Raw genomic sequence first — 20,975 nt, 5'->3', positions numbered from 1 at the left:
AAATTCTCAGTGGTGCCTACACATTAGTGCTAACATAAATCTAAACGAAGAAATAAATAATTAACATTTTCTGAACATCACTGATCAAGTAAAGTAAGGAAAAATAAAAATGTATTTAAATAAAAACTTCTACTTTTTAAAATATTGCAGTGACAAACTATGTATCTTTGCCGGAAGCTTTTATAGGCCATCATGCCAAAGCAAAACATAATTTCATGACAACACTATTTCATAGCCAAAATGCTGGGTTAAGACCATTTACTCTGGTTCATTTTAGGTTACAGAACAGGCAATTTTCAACAATTCTTTCCAAATTCTCTTTTCTATGGTGATTCCTTCATATAACAGTAACATGAAAACATTTCACAGTGCCAGATGTTTACAGGAAAGTGACATTGCATGTCCAAGAGCAAGCAAAAAAAATATTCCATTTAATTTGGGGGCTAGAATTCCAAGGTGCTTGCTATAGATTTCAGATTAGGTACAAAGAAAAGGAGTACTTGTGGCACCTTAGAGATTAACCAATTTATCTGAGCATAAGCTTTCGTGAGCTACATCTGATGAAGTGAGCTGTAGCTCACGAAAGCTCATGCTCAAATATATTGGTTAGTCTCTAAGGTGCCACAAGTACTCCTTTTCTTTTTGCGAATACAGACTAACACGGCTGCTACTCTGAGATTAGGTACAGTATTTCCATAATTTACAAGACTCAAATAAACAAAACCTGTTTCTTACCCCTCTTTCCAGAAGCATATCTCGGAAATGGGCAATGCGTTCTTCTAAAGGAAGAATAATCTGATGTGCTGATGTTTTCACAATTTTCTCTTCCACTTCAACCTTCGCCTGATCAGCATTCTGGGGATCTTCCATTCTTTAACAATATAAGATATGAATGGTTCAGTAAATACACAGTGTAAATTTTTTAACCCTCTACTTTCTCTAGGAAACGCTTCAGGAAAGAGGTTTAAATGCACGATTTCTTTGTAAACAGTATGTAATATTGAAAGCTAATTAGCTAAATCTAATCTTCTGTATTTAATTACTAAAATGGAATGGTTCTTGAGGGCCCTTCATTGAAGATTAGGACAAATATTTATATGGAAGTATAGTATTTCTGTGTGGTCAGAGCACATGATTGAACAATGAGACATTACACTGCACTTCAAGTGATGGGAAAACTACTATTCTCCATTATGTTTGACAACGAGTGAAGATTTCAGAGTAGTGACTGGAGAAAATAATCTTATTGCTTTTAAGCTTAAAAATCAACGCTAATCTTTTATGATCCCAAGAGTCCCTTAAATTCACTCCTAGGGGGAACAGTTTGACATATTATTACATGTACACAACCTGCAGTGAGACATCAGTGAAGAGTGCCTCTATCAGTGCAAAAATCTTTATAGACATTTATAATAATTTTCCAGGATGACTTCATGTTAGAATAAATAGCTGTTTCCAAGGAACTAATTACCACTGTACTTTACAAGATTCACTGGAGGATGACAGACATTTAGCATGACTATGCTGATTACAGGAGATAACATCAAGTCATCAGCATTTTTACTTAAACGTGTATCAGTAAGATATTAAAAATACATGGACAGATTTTCATCAGGTGTAAATATGCAGGGCTGTCTCTAGCAGGGCACAGGTCGGTAAGTGACAAATCCATCACTTCTGGGAACGACCCGTCACTTCTGGGACTGACCGTGCTGGGGGGAGGGATAGCTCAGTGGTTTGAGCATTGGCCTGCTAAATCCAGGGTTGTGAGTTCAATCCTTGAGGGGGCCATTTGGGATCTGGGGCAAAAATTGGGGATTGGCCCTGCTTTGAGCAGGGGGTTGGACTAGATGACCTCCTGAGGTCCCTTCCAACCCTGGTATTCTATGAATTGCATCGGCCCTCCAAAACGCAGGGCCTGGAGCAGTCGCCCCAATTCGCCGTACCCAAGGGACGGCTCTGTAAATATGTATTGGTCCCCTGAAACCTGTGGAGCTACACCAATTTGCACCTACTGAGGATCTGCCCCATATATTTTTAACTGAGTCTAGTGATCACTAAAATTACCATTAAAAACTCCAAAACAAAGCAAAACCAACACACAAACAACAAAACAATGCACACCACTTGGACACTACCATTTACTATTTTTCTACTGTGTAAGTACAGCACTGGTAGTACAAGCTCTGCCTGAACACTGGCTTTGTGAGGAACACCTCCAACAACAGGCTAATTAGAAACTAAACTTCAGCTTGAACCTGTCAATAGCTCTGTCAATAGCAGTTTTGTTTGTTTGTTGTGAAGCAGATATTTGTCCACATGGACAAAAGTGAAACCATAAACTCATGTCACGAAGACCACTGAACATCCTTTTTGGTCTCTACTAATAAATTGGATTACAGTGGCAGATAGGTCCACACTAAAGCTCTGGAGTTGAACACCCATAATTGAATTGTGGAAGTATAAATCTAGACTCAATTTTTTTTGTCTTATTCCCACCTCTATTATTTATCAATATACTGACTAATGTTTAAAAAATGAGGGCCAAAAGATGTGATAATATTGGCCAAATTTTTCAGACCTCAATGCTACAGTAAGGCACTTTTATTTTAGGCACCTTAATAAAGGTGACAAGATTATCAGAGGCACTGCAGTTCTCATTGAAGATAACTAACTTTCTGCATCCAGATTTGGAACTGTTGATCATGGGGTGGGAGAGGGAGGAAATAATCTCCAAAGTGCTTTAACTTGCACAATTTGAAAATGTAAAAACTTAAAATATTCTTTTCAGCTAATAAATTACATCAGGCAGTAATGCAATATGAGTCCTAGCATATTATCTCCCTTCTATCAATAATTGCATTGTACTTAAATCATACTAAAATTGTATTATATAGCATTAGCAGTTTCAAAGGCATCAAATTGTTACTCTTCATATTATTATGGTGACTTTTATATTGTATTAGCAATTTTCATTTTCCCTAAATCATAATATTTCGTAATATGATCCATGAAACTTCCATTCCAATTTCTAGTATCCACAAAGAACTTTTTCAAGCTGAAACTGATAGAAACCCACAATGCTACTCAATCAGCTAAGACAGCAGGAGAGACTGTTTCTCCTTTATTTTGTTTAATTTAAAACTATCCTTCAAATCAGATGGATTTTTCATTTATTCTGAAACTAAAAACTACAATAAAGGCAACAAAAACAGTGACAGAATGCAATCAAATATGGAAATTCATAGTTAAAAAGACACAGTTAAATAGTCTATTTTACTTTTTACTTTATTCCTATCACAGTTTTTGAAGCCTGCAAATCTCAAAATAGATAGGAAGTATTTTTTTTACAGAGAATTCTGTTTCTTTAGTTGTACTGCGATTTGCAATTGAATATGACAAACTTTCTATGGGGGGACAAGAATCACAGTAAAAGCTGTCACTCCTGATAGGGGATGAATCTTTCTAGATTTCTACACTTTCCAAATTATCACAGATGATTTACCTTAATATGCTCTTTGGATTACATTCTGACCAAATAAAGCAAGATAGCAGATGGGACTCAGTTTTGAAGATGATCAATGAAAACCTATGACATGAATCGCGCTGATGAATTTTTAAAGTAGACCAAAGCCTTAAGGCAAACTTGGTAGGCAAATGTGGTTGTCTGTATTTAAAAAACCCTGATCTTAAACCATGCACTTGAAGTTAAAATCTGGACTTCTAGAGCCTTTAAAAATCTAGTGTAAAAATTACACTGGATTTTCTAAGCAGATAATTAAGCCATATGTTGCCTTCAGCTTCCACTAAAGTAAATGGGAGCCATGTGGTAATCCAGAGACTGAATAGGTCACATTACATTGCACATTTTGTCACATGAGAACTGAAAATTTTTCACATGATCTCACAAAAACAATTTAGTAGATGTATTCAAAATTGCCCCATATTTTTAAGCAATTAAGAATAAGCAATTTGAAGATGTTACAGATAAACTCCTGCTTCTAAGTAATCTGACTCTTTAGGAGAAAAAAAAAGATTTTGCCACCTTTGTATACAGTATAATTAGAGTGTTGCTTGAGTAAGTATTTGGCCTGCATACTTTAGGTACTATAATTAAACTGTATTTAAATGTAAATTAAACTACAGTAATATGTACAGAGCTTCTTAGAGGCAATAGCTTGTTGAATCCAAAACTACTGAACTGTAAGTGTAGATTCAGGACTGGAAATATGAAATAAGGCTTGATCCAAAGTCTATTGCAGTAAAATGGGAGTCTTTCCATTCACTTCAGTGGATCAGGCCTTAAACCAGCTGTTGAAAATATATTACCACTGAAAAAAACAATGAAAGGAAGAGAATTAGAGTGTGAAGTATAAACCATTTCTGCTAATGTGCACCTGACCTGTCAATATGAAAATCAAGAAAGGCAACAGACATAAATATACGATTAGTAAACTTTAACATATATATACAGTAGCCCGACTTGCTGTGCTTTAAGTATAATGAATTATGGTTTAACTTTGATGAAAGTGGATATTAACATTAGAATAAGACTTTCTTTGTATCAAATGATTTATTGTGTGTCAAAGGAATAACGTAATTTACTTAGGTAAGTTTACTTTCAATGATGGAAAATAACTGAAAATCCAGTGAGGAACAGGGCAGGTTTTCCAAACCATGGCTGAGCTCAATTATGTTTACCACACTCAACCAAATTTGACATCGTAATTATCAAATGACATGTAGCTACAAGGGGTCTGATGCACAAAAGATAGTCTATTGGTTGGGGCACTAGGTATTTGGGAGTTCCCAATTTCAATTCACTGTTCTGCCAGACTTCCTGTGTGAGGTTGGGCAAGTCACTCTGTGGCAAAGTTAGGCTCAGTGTTGCAAAGCTAACTTTAGTTGCTGTGCCACCTAATGGAATCCACAGTCCGGAGGTAGATGCCCGGGCTCCCTATCCAATGCATGGGGAAAATTAAGCGCCTAAGAATAGGAATCACTGAAGCCAGCACACTAAGTGGAGAGCTGCCTGAGCTAGCAAATAGGTGTAGCCTGGTGGGCTAGCTTACCTCTATTATAGTCACTGCTTTTTATTATATTCTGCTTTATTATAGTCAGCAGTACTGCACGGAACCTACAAGCCTGCATCCTGTAAGAGACTGGCTTCAGCAGTTAGCATGAGGCTTCAGGCCTATGAATTTTGGCATAAATAAACTTAGGTAACTCCTACATTTTGGGGAACTGGAAGTAGAGTGTAAGGGGGATTTTGTCCATAATGATATCAGCCAACCACAGAACCATGAACTAACACCAGCTTCTGGAAGGTTTTGGATGGATCATCCAACTGTAAGAGTGCCACGGGAATGAATTGATATATATGATAATGGGGTGAAATCATAAATATACTAACCTATAGAAAAAGAACACCTTAACATCGGTAAGGGGAGGAAACAGAAATAAGGAAGAGGGAAGAAACCCCCCTGAATATGTATGAGACATGGTAATGGCAGTGTGACATATTATAAAAGTGGCATCCCCGCCTGTAGGCAGTAGGAGAGAGAAATGTAGCGCTTGGGAGGGACCAGATTGATGGCCACTGGTGAAGATGAGGAAAGGGATGGTGATGAGGAAGATAATGGCTAACATTTCCGGTTGTTCTGCAAGGGATGGTGTAAGTATGGATGTTCAGATGTACTTTCTGTATTATATCCATCTACCTTACTGAGTTAGAGTGTGTGTGACTTTGCTAAATGTATTAATAAATTATTTATTTGTAAATACAGAAGAGATGCTATAGTATGAGTATTGCACCTGTGCACATTGGGGTTCCCAACTATATAATAATTCTAATAAGACTGGGCCTGATCTTGGGACAAGAACCTACGTACCCTCAAAGTGATAACTTGGGACTCTCATACATAATCTATAGATCAGGCTACATAGGAAATGTGGAGGACAGAAGTATGGTATAAACTCCACTCCTCCAAGGGAGTTAGAGGGAAGCACCTATCTCCACCTATCTCCACAACCAGCCATGAACCTTTTTCTGGAGGTAAGCACCTAAGTGAGGTCTGTCCCCTCTCAAAAAAAAATTGTTGTGGTAGTGGAGCTCCCCCTAATAGCCCAATGTTTAGAGCACTCACCTGAGCTGTTGGAGAATGAGGTTCAAGTTCCTGCTCCAATTAATAAGTATTTTATACAAAGTGGAACAGTCTCAACAGGAGAAACGGAGAGACGTCTACCCCAGAATAACCTGTAAGTCTGGCAGAACAGTTAATTGAACTTGGGAGCGCCAAATGAGTTGCCAAAGTCTTACACAGATATGAAAGGCAGAACCAAGACTACAGAGCCAAATTGTCCTCTTCATTCTGGACTCTCTGTGCTACTCAGGCAGCTGAAAAGGTGGATAGTCTCAATTGGCTAGAAAAGGTAGAGCTGGCTCCCACATCACCCCCGTTAAAGACTCTTGTGCTCATGCTATTCTTGGGTGGCATAACAGGTTTATAGCTAGCTGGTATATTTAGAGAAGCCGAGAGACTACTGTAAAATATGCCAAGGCAGGGGCCAATGTAGACTAGACCCAGGACTAGACGCTGCTATTGATTGTTCTGTGGCCCACCTGCTCCAACAGCACAAATGAGAATCTGAAATAATGAACAGTAATATCCTCATGCTTCTAATAACAGTTTATACTGAGGCATTACTACAAATATAGGAAAAAAGAAAAGGAGTACTTGTGGCACCTTAGAGACTAACAAATGTAATTAGTCTCTAAGGTGCCACAAGTACTCCTTTTCTTTTTGCGAATACAGACTACATGACTGCTACTCTGAAACCTACAAATATAGGACTTTCCAATGGCATATATATGTCATGACCTCCAACCCCTAATCTTTAGAAGACTTTCACAACCCCAGTATTATGGCAGGAGAGCTAATTTGGAGTGTTAACTATTTCAAACTATTCAACAAACTTTTAAAGTGGGGATAACTGTACTATACCTTTATAGATACAGATTCTACCTGGCCCTTATGTGGGTCCACAATCAGAGGGAGGGAACCATCAATCGATACTATGAGCAGCCCAAAAGAGTGCCAGTCACAAATTCCTCCCCTTGTGCTTAAGGGAACAGGGACAGCTCCCACTGTACTACCCTGATGGCGCACACAGCCCAAAGGGAACAGGGAGGAGGTGGAGCCATGACTCTGTTGCCATTACCCACAAGCCAGTGGAGCTGGCTGCCTTCATGGAGTTAGGGATGGAGAATATGCTGCAGCCTTCAAAGAAAGAAATTTGTAGGAGGCATTCTGTCACCTTGAGAATGCATCCTTATGCTGTCTCTGAGGTGAGGTATTTCTGCCCCATCTCTTACTATAGGCTATGTGCCCTCATTTTAAAATAAATTCTAATTTCAGCTACAGTACATCTTGTACACACAAACATGCTAGCATAGGGAACTCACTGCACTTAGGCAACTGTATTTCAGTTTCAGGTGCTGCTGGCTTTTCAGTGGTTCCTACTGCTGCAGGAGCAACACATATAAGGTATCGGCTTGAGGATACAAACATTTACTTGTTGGAGCAATTATCTGGAGAGACTAGAAATATACAGAAGGCACATTTGATGGGCTTTCTATTATCAGTGGGGTACACAGAATACCAGAACAATGACTAGTACCACAGGAAAGTCATCTGGACCATTCTCCTATGTATCTAATTAATTAAAAACCCCTAATATAAAAGAGAGAAATAGAACTAAGAAAGGAAGATAAACTCCGTTCTATGAAAAACTGAAGTTTATTTCTTAAAAATTCGTTGAATGCGTTAGTTTTTAATGACAGGTTTCAGAGTAGCAGCCGTGTTAGTCTGTATCTGCAAAAAGAAAAGGAGTACTTGTGGCACCTTAGAGACTAACAAATTTATCTGAGCATAAGCTTTCATGAGCTACAGCTCACTTCATGCATCCGATGAAGTGAGCTGTAGCTCACGAAAGCTTATGCTCAAATAAATTTGTTAGTCTCTAAGGTGCCACAAGTACTCCTTTTCTTTTAGTTTTTAATGTCATAGATTTGGAGCTACAGTCCAAATGTTGATATATTTAAAAATATATTTAGACTACATGTCTTTAAAGCACCTGTTGAAATGTTAGCTTTCTAAAAATCCATGTAAGTGCTGATTTTCTTGTAGGATAATTTGACCATGTCAGGAATTCCTTATGTGTTACTAGAAAGAAAGTAAAATTCAAAAGAATACTGCTTAAACCAGGTAGAAATTTGTGAATGTTAGCTATGACTACTGAGATATCAACACATTAGGAAGGTCAAATCATTGAGGGATTGGGATCACAGCAATGAAGTTTGAAGGACTACTAATTTTTTTAGCCAAATATTATTCTGTTTATTTATATGCATCATGTGAATACTGTCTTTGATTTACAAACTGTGAAAGTAAGGCAACCATTCCTCATCAGGACAGTTATTTTGAAAAAGTAGAAAATTTGAAATAGGTTCAATTGTGGGGCTCTCAGTGTCTTTTAAGTTATGTGTATATCTTGTCACAAATTTCAAATATGATAAAAATTGCACTATTTGTTACACTTGTGCAATATATTCTTTCAGCCAAGAGTGAGAAAACCTTGCTATCAAACTCAAAATTCAACATTAGGCAGTGTATTTTATAGACAGTATGTAATGCAGTTTTACTAGGTGCTATTTTGACTTCTACTTCTATGTAAATTTACTCCTGATAGCAGCCTCTGTTGCTTGTGAATCAAATTACCCTCAGAGTAAAAAAAGAAGGATAACTTGCCATCCTTTATGTACAATTCACTACGGGTAAAATTCATTTGTGGTGTGGATAGCCAATATAAAGCACTCTACAGTAATTATTCATCATACTGGAGCTCCCTGCTCTTTGCTCACTCTCTGTTTGCTGTGGAAGTGGTCTCTGTACTGGCTGTACAATGAGAGCCGTGGTGAAGGAGGTAAGCCAGAGGGGCTATATTTATGCAAGTGGTGCAGACATGCTGCTCTAGTGCATTGGGTGCGGAGGGCTGTGCGACAATTCAGAGGCCTGGGCCTCCGGGTGTGGGGCTGCATTTGACTGCCAAATGAATGGCATTTATGTATTTGTTTTAAAACAAAAATCTGTACTTTATGGACTTTGCAAAGAAAATATAGACAAGGTAAGTCAGATTTGGGGTCTCTCAATTTTGACAGTGCCCTTTTGAATGTAAAGAAGATAAGAGACCATAAAAGAGTCACCTTTTAAAAGATTAATAAGTAATGGAAATCCAACCAACATGGGACAAATAATCTCTATTCACAAGTAGGCAGTGGAGGAGTCACTATTTGACCTCCTGACATTCTGGGTAGCAAGTTTTATATTATCAACACACAAAAATGGAATAAGCATGGTTTTCTTGAGATTACTAAAGGAGAACTGTCTGTGTGAGGAGTTCTTGGAACATATTAACAGTCAGAGGTTTTAACACTTTCTCACCCTGTCTTTTAAAAAACCCATCTTACTAGAATGTTGAAAATATCCACTTACACTGATAGGATGAAACTATGACCTATTGAAGAAGCAAAACTGACATTGACCTCTATAAGGGCAGGTATAATCAAGAGGAACTCCAGTGAAGTCAATAAAACTACAGTGGTAAAAAGCAGCGTGAATTGGAAGATAATTAGCCCCACAATGTCCATCTTGGAAATGTAGAAACACTTTGTCTCCACTGTTCAAAATTTGCCCAAAGCATATCAGTTGACATCTATAAAGACCCTATTCTGCAGACAATCCTTATGTCATCTTATATTCAGCAAGCATAGTTAGAAATAACTGACAATTGTTTGGGGTAGGAAAGAGTTTCTCACTAACCATCCTCCAGAATGCATTTATTTCCCTTTTAATTTTTTTTTTCAAGGAACTATTTTTGTCCTGTTCTGGTGTGACATGTGCAAAAGACTATTGGATGAAGACTCGTAATGAGAGACAAATCCAACAACACTTAGCAGAAACATCTTGAAATATAGTACAATTTCGGGACCCAAATTCCCTGATGGTTAAATGAGCACAACTTTGATGGAGTTTTGCCCAGTTAAACCAGCCGAAAATTTGATTCATTGAGAAAAATCCTAGTCCCATGGAATTCAATGGCAAAACTCCTATTGATTTCAGCGGAGTCAGGATTTCATCTAATGTTTTTAACAGTAATCATCTTTCTTGAAAGCTTAATTTAATCATTCATCTGATGTAAACAATTTCCAGTTACAAAACGAATAGATAGTGTGTATGGAACATGGTTCTTTTGAAGCACAAGGGGTACAACCAAAGGAATAGACATCTTGAGAATTGCTGTCACCATTGATGCATGTAGATGGCTATGCAATGAAAAATAAATTAGTTTCTTCTTAGTGCCATATCCATAGTAGACTTTGGCTTCCCTATAGAACATATGAATTAAGAAACAATAAAACTTACTTATTTCTCTTGGTTTTGGTGGTATGGTCATCACTTACTTCCTCTGGACAAGAACTATCACTTTTATCTGCTAAAAAGAAATGCATAAAATTGGAATTATTAGACAGTTACTATCTACACGAGAATCAAAGTCCTAAAAGTCCCCCGTCACTTGTCCTTTTGTTCCGATACTTACTCATAATATTGGCTAATATCTGCTGAGATTTTTTTAGCTTTAGAAGATACTTTATAAAATCCTCATAGGTGAGCTCATCAAAACAGAGTGATAAATACCAAAAAAATGACGCTTTTCTTATTTTTGCCCTGAAGAGTGTCCCGTCGTAAATTTGTGATTTTTTAAAATCTCACATTTGAGTGATAAACTGAAAAATATTATCACAAAGATGTTTATATAACATTGTTATATCAATCCTGACAGGATGAATGATTTGAGAATTCTCACTTCCATCACAACTGCTTCCTTCTTCCTATTTTTCATTCCCATGTTACTGAACATAATGCTGCTTTCTTGTTAAATCTGACACGCTGTGTGGGTATGGAAGCAAAGTTAAACAGATATTGTGGACTCTCAAACTCACAATGTACCAAAACCTACTTTGGCCTGGATACTCTCCCAAAGAGGGCTTTGAGATCAGGTTGTAACTGATAATGAATGTGAGGGTTATTGCGAGGACATCTATTTTTACAATTTCAAGTACTTCATTGTTTTTTCCACATACAAATTACAATCTCCAACGTAACAGTGCTCTGAATTCAAATACACTGGCTACCAGAATTTACTTTCACACAATGCCTAGGTTGATTTTTGGAGTTTTAAGTAGTTTACTGGATAAATATCATTCTATATGCGCTGAGCTCCTAGTATAGTTAAACAACAGAAAGACCAACCCTAAGCCTCTCTGCAGCCAATCCTGAGATTCTGCATGATATGAACACAGAACACTATGATGAGATGAAAAAAAAACACAATTTCATTTGTGACTTTAAAAATAGATCTGAATCCAGATTTCCAGATCCACTGCCTTACATGGATCCTTAGAATATAATCCTAGCCCCATTGAAGTCAGTGGCAAAACTCTGACTTCAGTGGGGTCAGGATTTTACCTCTGAAGTCTACCCTAAGAAATCATACTAATATTAATATGTTAATTAAACTATATTTAACAATATACATTACTAAATTACTTTAAACCAATAAGTCCTTTGTATTTGTGCTAAATACTAAATTTACATTATGGGTCAAATCCTCCTTATATTGAGGCCAATTGGAATTTGGCATTTTACTTCAAAAGGAGCAAGTCTAGTCCTTGATTGTTTTTGTCTCCCTGTTTTAAGGAATATTAATTGTGATTCAATGAACAGAACATAAACCAAACTACAGCATAAAGGAGAACTACAATAATATAAAAAGCCTCAAAAACTCTGATCACAGAATTTGGAGGTTAGGGACAGGAGCAGACACCATAACAGAAGGAAATATATACCAGGTTAAAATTATTTAAACTCTGCTGACTACAGAGTAAATTCAGGGGAAGCAAAAATGAATGGCACTTTAAAATAAAAAGGCTATGGCCTATACAATACAATACATCAGCACAAGTATTATGAATATACTTTGATATATGGTAATAAACATAAGTAGTGTTTTCAGTATCAGTACAATGCATGAAGATAGCTATCCATAGCTGCTAAATTCTTCTATAGAGAAGCCTACATAGAAAACAATTTGGGTACTCAGAAGATAGAGTAAAATAATATAGTCTTGCTATTTTAAAGCTATTAATCAGGAGCTATTCATCCTGCTGAGACAGCAGTGATCTTAACTTTAATAAATTCCTAAGAGAGTAATATGTAATCTTTTAACAGTGTACTTGATGTTGCTTTCAAAGAGAATTCAAGTTAAAAATGACCCGAGATTCAGGGCTGATTGGGCAAACACAATCCCATTTCTACAAAATGGCATCTCTAGTAAAAAAAAAAAAAAAAAAGCCATGCTCACCAGGCATCAATGCCAAATAAAAATCAATTGTCTCTTATCTGAGTTAAGCTTTAACAAGTTAGCAAACATCTTAGACTGAATATCTACAAAACAGTTTATCACACCATAGATAGCCCTCTCAGAGTTGACTAGAAGATATATACTGCAAATGTTATTAATCTCAATGTGAGACCATGTTTCTTGAATAACTTATGTAGGGAAAGCAAGTAGAAAGAATATGAGTCCTGTCTGAAGTAGTAAGATTCTTCCATTTTACATCTGAATAGGGCCAGGAAAAGTATTGATCAATGACAGTCCAATGAATATGCGAAGGTCTGAAGCAACTGAAAGTTGGATATATAAAATCGACTGAAAAACAGTTATAAGACCCCCATCTAGTTCTCCAAAGAAAACCATCTCTCTGTTAATCACTGCTATGAAACAGATATATAAACTGTAAATCTAAGAAACATAGCAGCAGTCAAAAAAGCTAATAGAATGTTAGGAACCATTAGGAAAGGGATTGATAATAAGGCAGTAAATATCATAATGCTACTATATAAATCCACCTTTAATACTGTGTGCAGTTCTTGTTGCCCTATCTCAAAAAATGTATATTAGACATGGAAAAAGTACAGAGAAGGGCAACAAAAATGATTAAGGTATGAAACAGCTTCCATATGAGGAGAGATTAAAAAGACGACTGTTCAGCTTGAAAAAGAGACAATTGAGGGGGCGTATAAGAGAGAAGACAGGATACTGGATTGGATGGACCATTTGTCTCACGCAGAATAGTAATTTTTATGTTCTTATAATGTATAGTTACTGCATGCATTTTAGGAAGAAGAAAAAATATCCTTCCTAAATATCCTTTGCCCAGGATCCTGACACTACCTAAATTGATATAATTCCAGATTCTCCATTATGTTTCAGCGGTGTGATGCTAGTGTAACTCCATTCAAGACAACGGAGTTACACTAGTGTGAAGCTGGTAATGAGGAGTGGAGAATGAGGTCTTCAGTCTCTAAGCAACTGAGTATATTGTATTAAATCATACATTCCTTATCATGTTCTTACTTCAACTCCTCCCATAGATTTCAAAGACAATGGAAATTTTGCCCAGTTTTGGATTGAGAGAAATGGCCCAGTATGAACCCATTAGTAAAGAATCCTGACACCTTCATAAATTAGTAAGAACTAATTTTTAACAAAGGTGGAATAATTAATAAATGCCTAATCTTTCAGTCATCCCTGAATTACAAATGCACTTGATCTTTTAGGACAGTGATATGCTGATAACCTATGATACTCTGATAATAATTATGTTTGCCTTTGTGTTATATTTTTGCATATTTTTGTGTGCCTTTGATTTAAAAAAAAATTAATTAAACCCAACAACAGCAACTAAACTAAGTACATTTCTCACATATCTCACAAACATATAGCTTATTTGGTTTATTTATTTACTCAAGATTTTCAGCTAATGGGTATGCTGACAATTTATTTTACCTCATCTGCTAATATATACTAATTATAACCTGATTTTCTGAAATAATCATACAAATCCCATTTAGATCAATGGAAGCTGCAAACTATTAGCAACAATGAAAATCCAGCTATATTTCACCAGAATAACCTGACACAATAGTCAAGGCATAATGTCACACACACAATAGCATGTAAAGAATAGGACACACAACAGAAAAGGAATTTCTTAAATAACATGTACCAACAATGGCCTTGGCACAAAGACATTCTGAGGATTAATGATAGGCTATGGATAATGGCCCTCAGTTTTGTCTTGGGTTATCATCCCCACCTACCCAGTCATTAATTAATTCTCCAGAATGCCCTACACTTTTATTGCTATTGCTAAACAAAACTTATGTTGCATTGTGCTTTTGAACCGGAACTTCAGAAGATTTGGTCTTGGAGCCTTTGCTGTAGCTCACGAAAGCTCATGCTCAAATAAATTGGTTAGTCTCTAAGGTGCCACAAGTACTCCTTTCCTTTTTGTCACTGTGTTTATCAGAAAGTTGTCTGCTTCAAATGAAGAAAGCTTTGATTTTGTTCCAAGTCTCTTTTAAAATTGAATTTATATCTATAAAGGCAAGAAACTCATCTCTTAAATGATGTTAAGTGATATATAAATATATTCCCTATAGTAACAACAAGGAGTCCGGTGGCATCTTAAAGACTAACACTTCCTCTATAGTAACAGTCCATGGAATTTTTTCTATCAAACATTTACAACAAAGGCCTGATTATCACTTACTCATATCAACTTGCAGGAACACCCTTTCATATCCTCAGTTCATCCTCACAACTCCTATTTAGGAGTAGTCCATTGAGACTTGTTTGTGGATCAACAATATACACTATGTCCTTTAAAATTTACTGTGTTTTTTACTTTCATCATAGATGAAAAATAAATCTCACTTGACATACCTTCATGGGAAATGTGGGGATTGTTTTCACTTAGTTACAAAGTATTATATTTTCAAAAATAATGTTTAAGTTTACTTTTCTTCTTCTTCTTCATGGACCTCACCACTAAAGTACAGACATGGATTAAAGGAGCTTTGCAAGTGTAACTATACTGTGAAATACATTATTCAATCCATATGTTCTGGTGGTGATGATCCCCCAATCCAAACAGCTAATTAAATATGAACAGTGCTTCAAATAATTGGTCTGCATGTAGACTTGTTCCTAACAAGGGCAGAAAAGTTGTTGTTCACCCAGTGCTAATGTCCAGACAGCATGGTTTAATCTTTCCAGTGGTTTGCCACTTCAACCAAAAAAAAACCCACCTGTCAAAGTACCACATTGGGGAGAGGGAAGAAGAGGGAAACAGCTGAGGTCTGTGTTGAGCCCAACTCCCTCAGCTGCAGCCAAGAATTATCACACAGATCAAGAAGCAACACTAAATGGAGTGGAAACCAGTAATAGCCCAGGGCAGACAGCCATCAGCTGGCAAAGCATGTTTTTAGGGAGAAGTTTTTACTTTTATAAGGCTAAATAACTGGTAAAGGGGGAGACTGAGGGCCTAGCTCATGTTACTGAGCAAATACTGACATGAGTTGTCTCAGTGGGGACTACTCCTATAAGTGGCCACTAATGTAAGTAATCGCTGCACCACTGAGGGCTGAGTGAGCAATTAAATAGGGGGTGGTAGATTAGAAATACAGTGAGTGAGCTGTGAGCAAGAAAGCTGAAAGAAGTGGGTGGTATGGGATAGAGATGGGCTGGGGAAATTAGTTCATCAAATTGATCTTCTTCATGGCAGACCAGATGGCAAATCTTGGTTCTCCAAGAAGTGATCTTTTAAAAAAACACATTTGAAGCACTTAACATGCACTACTGCAAAGCAAGTTCTCTCTTCAGTCAACACCAAGAATGTCATTCCAAAATCTACAGTGCTTGAGGGTTGACTGGCGAAGCCATGTTTGGATTGTGGTACCCACATGTCTGCCAAACCTTTCAGCAGTCCTCAGAGATTTACTTTGGGGATTATTTTCTTACAGCTGGGTTAAATAATCATTTATTACTGTACAACTGCTTTTGGTAGCATGGTCAATAAGACATTTGCAGAAATCATGCTATGCTAACGCATTCCCAATGTACGTTGTGGAAATATGCGTGCATTAAAGGTAAAAACAAAGTCTTCCAAGGTGTTATTTTTTAAATCAAAGATTCTTTCACAATAATAAGCCACCTATTTTTTACTTCCTTGCTAACAATGAGAGAACTCCAATACAAATGTTAGAATTTCAGTGTAAATAAAGATTTTCTAAGCAGCATTACTGTTAACAAAATACTTTACACAAATCCAACAGGAAAATCATCATTCTGATCATTTTCACTTAATATATTTAACGATCAAGTTTCATTTAGCATTTGATTTTAAATATATGCAAATAATCACAGCTTTAGTTACTTGCTGAAGTTTCCAGCTTGCGTTTATGAGGTGGATCTTCAATGATTCTATTAATATCACCACGATTCTTTAGATCCACTGGTTTCTCCCATACTGACAGCTGCATTGTAGGGTTGAAGAAGAAGACTCGGTCATCTCCAGTCCAGACTACACACCTATTTTAATTAATAAACTATGCTTAGATAATCTCACATACACATAGAAACAAGATATTAAACTCATCGCTAAATCAATATTCTCCATAGTCTTATACAGCCTGGGTGAAATTCACCTCAGGCTGATAGCCTGGCCAGGCTGATAGCCCTATCCAACTTAAGGTCTCTGCACTAAGGAAATTTCTCCCCATACTAATAAAATGTCATTATCAGTGGTCAGAATAGTACGCGGGCGCGGGCACACACACACACACACTCTCTCTCTCCCCCCAACAGGGAAAAAACAAAAACAAACAAACAAAAAATAGAAACAAGGTAAAAGAATGATGCTTGTAACAACTGAGGCCATGGTAAAGGATTACATTTCACATTTTCAAAATGTATCTGTGAAGATGGTGAACCACAGAGGTCTCAAGCTGTTTTGCATAGTCAATGCCTACTCAACACCCAGATATGATAGATTCAGAGGGTTTGCCCTTGCATAGAAGGCAGCCACAGAAACCTCATGTGGCTGCCTCTGAGGTAGAAGGCCTAGCCAGGATACCATTAGGCCTCCACGGCCATGGATCCCAGCCAAACCCAGGGGTTCCATGCCACAAAGACAGAAAGAGCCTGATCCAAAGTCCACTGAAATCAATTAAAAAAAACCCCTCCCATTGATTGATTTAATTGGGCTTTTGGATCAAATACGCAATGTGACCAAGCCATGATTGCTATGCGAACCAGAAATTCCTGACTTGTGCAATTTAAATGTCAGCCTCAGCATTGCATTAACTTAGTTCCTTGCATTACATTTCCTTTTTAAAACAGGAAAAACATTATTTTAATAGGTTTCAGAGTAACAGCCGTGTTAGTCTGTATTCGCAAAAAGAAAAGGAGTACTTGTGGCACCTTAGAGACTAACCAATTTATTTGAGCATAAGCTTTCATGAGCTACAGCTCACTTCATCGGATGCATGCATTTTCCACTTTATGCATCCGATGAAGTGAGCTGTAGTTCACGAAAGCTTATGCTCAAATAAATTGGTTAGTCTCTAAGGTGCCACAAGTACTCCTATTATTTTAATAATAGGTACAATATCACAATGATGGATATTCAAGTAAACCCGGATGCACTTGATTAAATGTATAGTTTTTACAGACATATAGTATATGCATCTGAAGCCTGTACTTTGTGAATACTTAAGAAAAGTAGTATACAACAAATATGCACTATGCCATTCTAAAATACATATAAAGGGCCAGCTCCTGACCTCCTTGAATCAGAAATACCTGGCAAGAACTGAGCTTTTTAATGCAAGCTCTCCACCACTTGGCAGTTCTCAATGGCACAGGGGAATACAGCTATAAAAAAGACATGCTTAAAAAGAAATCTGTTCTGTGTAAAAGACTGAGAACATAAAAAGTGATATATAAATGCTAAGTACTATTATTGGATAATCTGAAGTTTTCTGTGAACTAATAATAAGAGAGCACCATTGATTGCCTGTCCTGGTAATAAAAAATATATAACCTTTGGAGCGGCCTAAAGGGAGACTGTATATCTTCATAGTGCAGAAAACAGAGGCAAGAAGTGTTCTATTGGTAAAAGTAAGAAGATAAAAGTAATTAAGGATGCATTGTAAATTATGTGCATTCCCAAGGTAGAAGACAAAGTTGGAAGTGAACACAAAACTGTTGACTTCTCAGTTATAGTTATCCCTGATGCAAGTCCCTCGTATTTTTTGGAGCTAAAATGAATAGTGGGGACCTGAAAATATTTTAATGATTTTCATATTATTATAATATACAAATGCTTCAGCTCTGAAAATAGCATCCCAGAATGGCTGACCTGTTCTTTTATGTGGTAATAATTAGGTGAAAACAACATTTGGTACTTTGTGTCTCAGAGCTACAGTTCTCAGTTCTATCACAGACACCGTTAATCAGATCAAGAACTCTAAAGGTACCATTAAGCATTAGTCTTTGGCTCACAATAGATCAGGATAGAGTTGATGGAAGACTTTAGGAACAAAAAACCAAACTATCATAAATACCACAGTCCTACTGGCAGGCACCTTAGAAGCCAAGCATTAGGGAGAAGAAGGGAGTAATTAGCAGTTAACTGATTTATTTAATAATATGGTTCCATTTCTCCCTTTACCTAAATCTGTGGATAATGGGCCCAAGAGTGTCAAATGGTGCATGCCTCCCACAAAATGCTGAGTACTCTCAACTGTAATTAGCTTTAATGGCAATTGAGCTCATTCAGCCCTTTTGCAGAATCTGTCCCCATAGGAGTGCTACGTGGAGCTCATGATGTACTTCAAAAGCAGGAAGCCAGTATACTGTGAGTGTCACAGTCATGCCATCATACACATTTAGGACAGTCTCAGCCCCTGCCAATTGTGCACATCAGCATCTCTGGCCAGGAGGAGATGAGAACAAGGCTATTTTCAAAAAGCTGTTGATCCTGCTCTCTAATAATTTAATAGTTACTTCTCCCATGCACAAGTTCAAAGTCTCTGATCTCACACACAGTTTCTGTCACTTTGGGTGATGGGAGACCACATTTGAGGCTGATAATGTATTAGCCATTTGAAGTGTACTGCTAGGCCATCTGGAGTCTCAGCATTTATCTAATAAAAACAAGGCGATTGCTAAAATGGAAATGGCACATTTCCACACCTGACTGAAAGACCAAGTAAGCATCTCCAGGGAGCTGCAAAAATGGATCCAAATGGCAGGTCCCTCATGAAACCTTTTCATTTTTCCATAACTAACCCAATTTGACATTTAATTTAAAATTAGTACCTCCTTCCCCCACATTACATATCACCTGTACCTCTTTGGCAAAATAAAAACTTCATTATCCAAAAGGGGAAATATGGTATTTGGTGTCAGTCACAGATCACAAATTGAAAGTGCAGATGATGCTATGTTCTTTATACTGAAATTATTATCTAACTAAAATAATGACATTTAAATATATAAGAAAATAACCTTAATATATTATATGCTGTATTTACGTGGTAGTTAGGCAGGGTTAACTAATATTTCTGAGAACTGTTTAGTCATATAAACAAATCTGGCTAATTATTGCCCTGCTCTAAACTCTCCTTTTTATTGGAATTTATTCATCAGGTGGAGGCCAAGAAATGTTTATGAGACCTGAAGTCCTTAAATTTTAGTCAGACATTAGTGTTCTGGTCTCATTAATATATGATCTTCTCTGAGCAATAAACAATAGTTGGGTGCTCAAGTTACCTCAGTCCTTTTGATACCATCAGAGGTCAATCAAACTGTGGAGAAGAAAAAAGTGGAAGCAGTCCCTTCCCTTTTGGCTCTCCCCCTTCATCTTGTTCTTTCTCCAATGGCCTCTTGTACTTCCACCGACTGTTTCCCTCTTCCCCCGTCCCTAGCCCTTGAAGTTCTCTCACTCTCTCTCTGCTCCCCTTCCATTTCAGGCCCTGAAAACACTTCCTGAACTCTATGCACTGTCCATGGTCCTCATGAAATCAATGGATCTACTCTGTGCATAAAGTTAAGTATGTGTCTTTGCAGGATTGGGGCCTTAGCAGCTAACCTTTTCTTCTGTCCTCTTCTCATGGAGAATTCCATTCAGATCGGAAATTCTCCCTAGGAGTTATGGAATGAAATTAAGGAAGGGAAAATTCCGGCTGAAAAAAATTGGACAAAAATTCCGAATGATGAAGGCTGTGGAAAAGTCATCCATAGTGAGAGGGGATCGAAGCCTAACTTCTTGGGACCTTTAAAAATAGACCGGACAAACCACTGGAAACATAAATATAGTATAGAGAAAAAAGTGGCCCCAGGGGATGTGTAAAGTGACTAAGTAATCGTTTTCCATCTCTGACTACTGTGGTATCTATGGGTAAGTAAATTAATGGGCTGTTTCTGTTGTAATGCATCACTGAAGTAGTTAATGTTGTCCTTTAAATTGTTATTGTTAGGCTTCATGATTAACATCCCACTGGGACTGATGAAACAAGTTCACAGCTCTCAAAGCTATTTGTAATTGCTAACTGTCAGAAGACAAAGGAAGACAGGCATAAATAGTTACAGTTTGAACTGCTGTTTTTGCAGACAAGAAACATATCCTCTGTTTCTGTGATTCCATGGCTGCTGAATTTTCCACAGAATTCAGCAGCACTTGAAACAGAATTCTACACCAGAATCTAAAGCCTTCACTAAAAGATTTAAAGCAGAGATTCACAGTGTGTTCCATCTCTTTCAAGTCACTTTGATGTAAAAAAATTAGTGTAAACCCAGCTTAATTCACCAGCTAAATTTAGTTGTGCAAGCAGTGCAAAGCAGTCAGAGTGGACTGGTGAATTTGGGTCTAAATTTCTAGCCTTTATAGTTGTGAGGTGTATAAACTTCCAAATGTGAGTCCCATGTAAACCAATACTGTGTTT

General features: G+C 37.2%; 1 protein-coding gene across 1 annotated transcript in view; it reads right to left on the bottom strand.

The window, feature by feature from the left end:
• Positions 1 to 20,975, bottom strand: part of TCERG1L (transcription elongation regulator 1 like) — a 228,077-nt gene that overhangs the window by 39,228 nt on the left and 167,874 nt on the right. The window contains 3 exon segments of the mRNA XM_074959139.1: positions 736 to 871; positions 10,485 to 10,554; positions 16,403 to 16,557. Coding sequence (XP_074815240.1) covers positions 736 to 871; positions 10,485 to 10,554; positions 16,403 to 16,557 — 361 coding nt within the window.

This window comes from Natator depressus, chromosome 7 (genome assembly GCF_965152275.1).
Source record: "Natator depressus isolate rNatDep1 chromosome 7, rNatDep2.hap1, whole genome shotgun sequence".
NCBI classification, from domain to species: domain Eukaryota; kingdom Metazoa; phylum Chordata; order Testudines; family Cheloniidae; genus Natator; species Natator depressus.
Note: the sequence above shows the minus strand (reverse complement) of the source record. Positions and strands in the feature narration are given on the sequence as shown.